The 9,079-nt window shown below is 35.8% G+C and overlaps 1 protein-coding gene across 1 annotated transcript in view; it reads right to left on the bottom strand.

Annotated features, from left to right (window-relative positions):
• Positions 1-1,008: 1,008 nt before the first annotated feature.
• The window catches only part of LOC110111822 (U2 small nuclear ribonucleoprotein A'), a 17,222-nt gene continuing 9,151 nt past the window's right edge, over positions 1,009-9,079 (bottom strand). The window contains exons 5-8 of the mRNA XM_020843843.2: positions 4,974-5,147; positions 2,830-2,880; positions 2,567-2,731; positions 1,009-1,418 (exon numbers count right to left, since the gene is read on the bottom strand). Coding sequence (XP_020699502.1) covers positions 1,413-1,418; positions 2,567-2,731; positions 2,830-2,880; positions 4,974-5,147 — 396 coding nt within the window. The 3' untranslated portion in view covers positions 1,009-1,412. The remainder of the gene's footprint in view (positions 1,419-2,566; positions 2,732-2,829; positions 2,881-4,973; positions 5,148-9,079) is intronic.

Genomic DNA, 9,079 nt, shown 5'->3' with positions numbered 1-9,079 from the left:
AAATACATTTTCTGTTTTTTTGTGGTGAAATAACTAAAAATACGACGAATCATCTTTTCCCTTTTGTCTATTTTTTTTCTATGAAAAAAAAAGTTTTTTTTTTTAACGTTTTAATTCAATTTAAATTCTATTTTAGAATTAAGGAAAACTTTCTATTTTGTTGCTTTTTTTCACTTATGTTCATTTTATTAGAATTTTTTTATTTCTATTTTAGAATATTTCCTATAAATTAAGTTATAAACATTTTTTAAATGTCATTAAATATAAACTATATTAAGCTAAAAAATAAAGGAGAAAAAACTCATAATAGTAATGTAAATCAAATAAGATAAAATTAAAATAGATTAAAAAGCTTAGAATGATTATAAATTTATTTTCCCACATTACACTTCTGTCAATCCATTAGAAAATAATTCCACATCCAGATGAGATTTTATCACTTATTCTAATTTTTAAGAAATTCCTTTTTCCTTGGCACAATGTCATTTTATTCTAAAAAAATTAGTAATGGTTAGTCACAATTTAATTATAAAATAAGTATAGAATTTTGAAATTGACGGAAAAATTTTGAAATATTTATGTTTTAAACATAAGGAGAAGGTAGAACCCAAAAATCAAAATTATATGAATAGAAATTGTATTAAATAATTTATAAAAATTAAATTTAACTTCTCCTAAAGCACTGCATAGAAATAAATAAAAAATAACGATTAATAAAATCACCACTATATAATTATAACAATGCTGAAATCTAAAAAGACTAAGGTTTCTTTCCATACGGTTTTTTTACTGTTTTTTAAAGCATCTTTTTAGTAAAAAATTTTAATTTTTATGCTAAAAAATCATTTAAAAAAACAGTAAAAAAGGCATCCCAAATGAAGTCTAAGATTTTGTTTGGCTACCCGATGCCTTTTGTAAAAGGTAATTTTAAAATTTTTATTTGAGAGAATGGAGATTTCTAACATAGAAGCTAATATTAAAAAGCTTCTGAAAATGGTACAAAAATGATGTTCCGAAGAAAAAAACAGTTCTACATAAATGTCACATACAAACAGCAACTCAAAAATAACTTAGCCAGTTTGAAACATAAAAGTCAAAATTAATCCGTCTCAACGAGGCCCACATGATCATCATTTTCTCTAACTAATATATATTTAAGAACAAACGTCCTGTGAGGCAAAATTAAAAATTTGTACAGGATTTCTACCAATTAAAAACCTAGCAAGTAGGAGCACAGTGAAATTTTACTAGCTTACACAATGTCTTAAAACTGAAAGGATCGTATCACCACAGTAGCACTGCTAAAGAATAAACAGCCAAGGCCATAGCTAATGCTGCAAAGCAAGCAGGTAAACTCTTACACCAAAATCTCTCGCATAAAAACTGTCCTCACGCATGGCTCATTGCCAGTCTTAATCCTGCAGGCATTCAATTTTGGGTTAGTAAACAGAAGATATTGAGAAGGATTTAGAATTCTAAATCTTGTATTAAGATATTTTGATCAGAAATTGATTAAGATGAATTTTAAAATCTTAAAATTTGTTTTAAAAATAAATGCAACACATGAATAATTAATGTTGCATTTATCTTAAAACAAATTTAAATGTTTTGTAAATTGTAATCCTGAACCAAATCCATCATATAAAAGTTTCCGCATGCCAAAACTATCAAAAGCTTTATTGATAAGAAACTCAAACCAGAATTTTTTTTTAATTGCTAATGAGAATATAAAAAATAATAATAATTTATATATATTATAGAAAGTAATGAAGTTTTAAAACAAAAAAAAAATAAGTTTTAGATTTTGTCAACTAAACTCTGGACTTTGATTTCATTTGGGATGGCTTTCTTACAGCTTCTTAAAATAGCATTTTAGTACTAAAAAGTTAATTTAAGAAAAAGTAAGAAAGTCGTCTCAAACGAAACCTTTGACTCTTGATCCGGGCGGTGGAGTTATTGCACTTGTCGGTGGTCGTGGAAGGAGGGAGGTGATAGGAATTACTTGAGTTTGCAAGCAAACCTAACAATAATGGGTGAAAAACAGCGAGAAAACTGCTGATTTCAGATAGAAATCAGCACTACGATGCAGAATTTTCAGGAAATTGGAGAGAAAAAACACAAGCAAACTTTTTCTATTCAATCCACGAACGAGGAAAACAATAAACGATACAAGTTTCTTCAATTCAAGAGGAAGAAACAACTCTCCAAATCTCTAGCCAAGCCTAGAGCCCAAAGGAACAAATCCTAGATCTCAAATTTGATTTCAAACTCAAGATGAAACCCTAATTCTAGCATTAGCAATAAATTAAAGTCAAAAGAGAAAAACAAAATCCCTAAAGAGCCCCTCATTCAAATATTTCCCTCCAAAGCAATTATTAATCAAGATGTGGGCCCCATAGGAGCAGCCAGCCCCTTCCCACTCCCTTCCTTGGGCCGGCCTAATAGGAGGTTGGTACGACTGAGGATGGTGTGGTCGGTGACACCAATGGAAACATTGTTATGTATTTAAATACGCATAATCACAAGCTATAAGGAAATTATATTTGCATTATATGTAGTATTTAACCTGTTCAATAGGGGTTGAGTTTTCATCCTCTTCTTTGTTTGGAGCATCAATGGTCTCATTGTCACCATCAGTCTCCATTTTGTCGTCTTTGTTTTCACCAGCGTTTAACCCATTATCATCTCCCATAATCTGAAATTCTGCAGGAATTTGTCCAGATCTCAAAGCCTGTCATGAAATTAAGATAAGTCACGTAAAAAATTTATAATAGGAAACGAGGATTAAACAATAACAAAATGAAAATGTGAAGCTGTTGCTGCAGGCACCTGCTCCAGCCTTGCCACTTCTTCAAGGGTTTGAGAATTAATAATAGCAGCCTGCAAATAATGAGGAAATATCACTATTAGCGTAGTAGTGGCAGAAAATATAACTAGAAAAATGTTGATGTATTACTTTGGAAAATTGTTGGATCCAATATTATTCAGAGCAGAATCACATCAATATCTTACTACAGATTTCAATTGAGCCTAAGAAGGTTAAAGAAAAATTAAGGATAAGAGATTTTTTTTTAAAATTCCTAGACCGCTCAAATGGTGCAGCAAAATCATGATTACAGGGTTTTAAAGGTAAATGCTTTGGGAAAATTTAGAGGATACAGATTTGATCTAGAAAATACAGAATGAACTACTGTCATGTTTTATACTCAATTTGCATGCCTGTGCACGACCACTTCAGATTTGAATTTAGGTTGAATATAACAAAAATTAAAAGATTAAAATAATTGTATGATAAAACTAGAAAGAATAAATAAAATAATTATTATATTAGAAAACAAGTTAGAATGACATATATTGAAGATAAAGCAGATTGAATCGACTTCCATGTCTTAGATATACAACAAATGAAAAAAAAAAGTGCTTCTTAAACAAGCTAATAAAACTAATTTTAAAGAATTAGGAAGAAGAAGAAGGCATAAGGTTATATTAGGGGTGTTAGTGAACCGAGCCGGCTTAAGCTCGACTTGTTTATGGACTTACGAGCCGAGCTTATCGAGCTAGCGGGCCGAGTTTATCGAGCTCATGAGCTCGAGCTCGAACTAGATCGAGCACATTATGATCAGACATCACAAGATAGTATGGCAAGCTCATGAGTACACACTAACGCTGAGTGGGCCCAGAATAAAAATATGGAACATTCACGAACACATGAATGATAAGACACATGAAGTTTTCTTCTTGTTGATAAGACTAGAGAGGGAGTTGAAGGTAAACTTGAATTATGGAGGTCAACTTGGGAGTCTAAATGTTTTCGCTTGAGTAGATCTAAAACTGAATATATTGAGTGTAATTTTAGGAGCAATAGACCTAGTGAGGGGATTGTGACTTTGGGCGATCAAGACATTAATAAGAGTACACATTTTAGATATCTTGGATCTATTGTTCAGAGTGATGGTGAAATTGATGGGGATATTATCAGCATAATTCAAGTTGGATGGTTGAAGTGGAGGAATGCATCGGGCTTATTGTGCGATAGAAAAATCCCCCTCAAACTTAAGGAAAATCCTATAAGATGGTGGCAAGACCTGCAATGCTTTATGGTGTCGAATGTTGGCCATTAAAAGAGAAGCATAATACTAAGTTAAGTGTTACAGAGATGAGGATGCTTAGGTGGATGAGAGGCTTGACCCTTAGAGATAGGATACGAAATGAGCATATGTGTGAAAAGGTCGAAGTAGCTCTAGTGGAAGATAAGATAAGAGAGAGTCGCATTAGATGGTTTGGTCACATTAAACGGAGGCCTTCCCATGACCCGGTTAGGAAAGTTAGGTATTATATTTGACTTATGTTAAGAAAGGTAGAGGTAGACTTAAAAATACTTGGTTAAAATATTAGAAATGATCTTTCTTTATTAGATTTAAATGAGACTCTGACTTTTAACCGGACACAATGGCGAAAAAGAATTCATGTAGCCAACCCCACGTAGTGGGACAAAGGCTTAATGTTGTTGTTGTTGTAGTTGTTGTAGTTAAGAGTAATCAGCGAGAAGAAAACAAGTAGTATTAAACCACAACCGTACAAGACACGGGATGCTCTGAATTGATGGAAATTTTGAGCAATGGATCAGACAAGGCAGAGGATGATATCAGTTAACACGATGATGCCAATCAAAATGCAATTATAAGAACTAAAAACTGCTATAAGGCGATAAACACTGTCCTTGCATAAAAATTTGAGTGAAGCAATGGGATTGTCTAAGACAACAATGGCCTGAAGATCATCAATAGTTCAAACTATAATAAAATATACTTGTAGAAGCCTGCTAACGGAAAAAGAAAGCTTGCAGAATGAAGGTTCAACAACAGGAAAAGCATAGTGCATATCGGATTTAAAATATCCATCTATACGATTTTGTAAAGCATCCAACGATGCCAAAAAGTTTGATTCAAGATACCTTTTACTCTACAAGTTACCTTTATGGCTATAATTTGCTCTTGCGTAGGGGCAACTACTTTAGGAATTTGTTCTTCCTTCGAAGAATCAGCAGAATTGGTAGCCTCAACTGGAGTAAATTTCTTAGCAGGTATCTTTTTGGCCTCCTCTTCTGCTTCCTCAGAAGCATACAACCCTTCAGCTTCAATCCTTTCCTGTCATCAAAGCGATCAAGAGCAACTAATTTCACATAGCATATCAAGAGAATGTATAAATAAATAAATAAAGTCCTGTAAAGCTCAACAAGAGAGGTTTTAATTTTTGGCTTTAATCATTCACTGTTTAACGGAGGAATGACACCTTACTAAAACAGAAGGCAATGCTATTGCTTGTAAGAAAGTTTCTTTGGAAGGTCATTGCAAGAAAATACAACAAAATCAAAGGAAAATTGAGGGAAAATGAAGGAAGATCCATATGATGGTAGTTATGAAAAAGAGGGTGTTATTTTGAGTGATTATGATTATAGTCAAGATATTCCTGGTGCATCAATTAAGTAGATCTCAATTCAAGAAGGTTATAGTAATAAAGTGGATCCTGTAGAATCTTTTGAAGGCAAAAAGAAAAGCTTCCACAGCGATGAAGAGTTCAAAGGGAGCATAATGAACACTTTAAATAAAGGCTTCTTTTTCCAGTAAAGACACGTGGCATGACAAATAAATGTCTCCCATAAATACTCAATTCTCCTATGCATAAAATTTGTCTTTGAGAAGGCTACCGCTTCTATGGGTCATGGATACAAGGCCCCTTTGTTTAAAAATATTAGAAATTACAGTTGCATGTTGATGCTCTTCAAGTACATTGACTGAAATTGGTTGTACTTATAAGGACAGAAAGAATCATTTGGTTAGCTGAGTGGAACTATTAAGAAGAGAAACAGCTAATTAGAAAAAAAATTAATGGATGATCTAAGATTTAATCGACCATTTAGATCAAATTGGTTTAAAAAGGATAATTTGCTCAAAATAAATAAATATTAATTAATGTTAAATAATATAGTTTGAAGAGAACAAATTATATGGTCTGGAAAAACTGCGTTAAGGTGACTTCAAGTTAAAACAACAGTTATGCAACATGTCCAAAAAAATATTATATTAATTCTAGTCATGTAAGGTCGGATATTGGGATTTACCCACCCTCATGCAACTCCTATAGGCTACCATATATGTTGATTATTTTATCATGCTACGTTTTTGTTAGTGATTGCATGGTTGATAGTTAATTAACGATAATCAGAGTTCAATGTCAAGGATCATAGTTCCATATAGTATACTAGCATGAAAATTTCCGAGAAACAGAATACCCGATAACTTTACCTGAAACTATATTACCAGAAAGTAGGGGTTGGTATAGAAGTGCTATCAAAAACCCATGGGCATAAGGTGATTGTATAAAATACCAACAACAACATCAAGCCTTTGTCCCACTACGTAGGGTCGGCTACATAAATCCTTTTTCGCCATTGTGTTCTGCTAAAAGTCAAATTCTCATTTAAATCTAATAAAGATATATCATTTCTAATATTTTTTAACCATGTCTTTTTAGGTCTACCTCTATCTTTCTTGATGCAAAAAATGTTTCACTTCACGTGTTATCACAAGGCAATATATGAGTGCTCAAAAGTTAAATAGCAGAAAGCTAGTGACGCACTGGTGAACAAAAAAAAAATATTGATGCTACAAAAAAGCATACCTTTTGTTTAACTTTCCTGAAATCTAGCAGCCTTAGCTTCTTCAGTTTGAAGATCACATATAGCCGATAATTTGGTTTCTTTGTGATGTTATTGTCCAGTAAACTAAGAGTTTGCAGCTTTGGAAGAGATGCTAGGGGGTCAATCTCCACCAGATTGACAAGTCGGTTATTCGTAAGGATCAAAGTGTGTAGCTTTGGCAAGAATTCTGTAGATTGAAGATATCAATATAAGCGGCATAATCTGAAGAGCATTAAATCTAAGTACGAAAATCTGGACAAGTTTCCCAAATACCTTACCTCCAATTTCAGGATTAATACGGGTAATTCTGTTATTATTAATTAACAAGGTACCAAGCCGACTTAAATAAGGGAAGTTTTCAAGCTTAACGATCTCATTATCAGAGAGATCTACTGTGTCAAATTGATCCTGCAAAAAAGTAAAAGAATGTTAAATGAAATCAACTAAGAATTGAAAGATAGTTTTACAACTGTCGAGCATCTGTAGGTTAGAATGCTGGGAAGGCAAGCAAATGACATCGCCATATTACTTGGTGTGGGAGCAGGGGGGTGTGTGTTGACGAATATTTTCGCATCGATTCGACCCCGATCGAGCCCGACTAGACTCGATTGCGCTCGATCAACTCAATTGATCGTTGTCGATGTTAAATTGACTCAAATTAAGCCTCGTTTTAATTAAATTGAACCCAATTTAATTTAATTAAAATTAAATCAAATCAAATCAAACCCAATCGAACCTCGTCGAGCGCCGTCGAGCCCAATTCGACGCAGTTTGACACATTTCAGAGTCGATCTGAGTTCAATTTCGCAAAATTGACTCAATCGAACAAAATCGGACCCAAATCGACTCAAATCGATTCGGGTCGAGCCCAATTCGGAACCAATTTCAGCCCCAATTGATTGATTTGGGCTCAACCAACTCCCCAAATCAGAATTTTGAACCTAGGGCTGAGATTTTCTCTCAAATCTCACCCAAATTTGGGTTCAATGTACTCAAGTACATTCTCCTCGTTTCAAGTAACGAGAGAGCCTCATAGGCTCATTTGGGCGGTCCCTTGGGCTGTCCGTCCGAAGCCAGAGCGAAACAAGAGCGGGAGAGGGAGTGGGGAGCGGCATTCGGCTCCCCCTTGGCTTTCTTTCTTCCGTCCCGACACACACAGAGAGAACAAGCGAGAGAGAACGGGAGCAGGAGTACCAGGCGAAGCTCCCATTCGCGCCAGAGCCCTCGTTCGCGCGATTTCCAGCCCGTTCGTGCCTCCTCTCGTGCGGAACTCCCGACCGACCCCGCCTGGGCCTTCGGCCGAGCTTCCTAAGGCTCGGTCTCTTCCCGTTTGCCACATCTTTTGAAGCTGTCGGCCTCCAGTTTCGCTCCAAAGCCTCCGACTTCCTCTAAGTTTGGGCCGGTGCGACACTTCTTACGGAAGAACACTTCTACTCTCTTCCTTCTTCGTCTCCGGCGACCTCGAGGCGGATTGGAAGCCATTTGAAGCTTCCAAACAGCAAAGGAAGGCTTCTCCTCCCTTCTCTTTCAACTCCGGCGACTTCTCGATGACGAAATTAGCTCCGGGAGATTCTCGAACAGCAAAATCTGCTGTTTGAAACGTGTGGACAGCAGCCAACAGCGAGAGAAAGCTTCGAACTTCTCCAAACAGCAACTTGGAGTCTTCAAATCGCCTTGGACAGCAGCCATACAGCTTCCGAGAGCTGTCAAACGCTGAAAATTGCTGTCGGGAGTGCTTTGGACAGCAAATCCACCCTCCGGAGTAGCTTGGTCAGCAGCGGCGACGCCCGGAATACCTTGGACAGCGACTTGGAGCTTGGAGCGGAGCTTGGACAAAGCTTGGAACTTGGATAGGAGCGCTTGGACAACCCGGGGAAGGTATACCACTATAACTTAGGCGAAACCTTAAGGCTCCCAAGGCCAATTGCAATGTGGTTGACGCCTCCAAGCACTAGGTCCTTAGAAACTTCAATTTTTTTGCTCTCCTAAAACCCTATATCCGCTGTCCACTTGTTTAAATCATGAAAATTAAGTAAATTTCTATGATTTGTTCTCATGTGAGGGCTAAAAAGATAGCGGCGTGGCGATGGGATGTTGAACTTGTGTTCAACGTCCTTATTTTTGCATGAAAATAATATCCATGTCATGCTTAGTACTCCTACCTTTGACCAAACCTTAGGTTTAGTAGCTCGCCCAATGTGTAATGAAGTGTAGAAGTGCGAGGTTTCTTGTCTAAGTGTGGCACGCGCTAACATACCCTAAAAACTTGTATATTTCACCTAGATTAGCACATGCATGTGTTAGTTTTACACTGCCATGACATCCACTATCTCCTCTAAATTTGATAGACGTTCAAGCATGTGTTTCAATCATTTTTTT

Source organism: Dendrobium catenatum, unplaced genomic scaffold (assembly GCF_001605985.2).
Source record: "Dendrobium catenatum unplaced genomic scaffold, ASM160598v2 fragScaff_scaffold_621, whole genome shotgun sequence".
Lineage (NCBI taxonomy): Eukaryota > Viridiplantae > Streptophyta > Magnoliopsida > Asparagales > Orchidaceae > Dendrobium > Dendrobium catenatum.
Note: the sequence above shows the minus strand (reverse complement) of the source record. Positions and strands in the feature narration are given on the sequence as shown.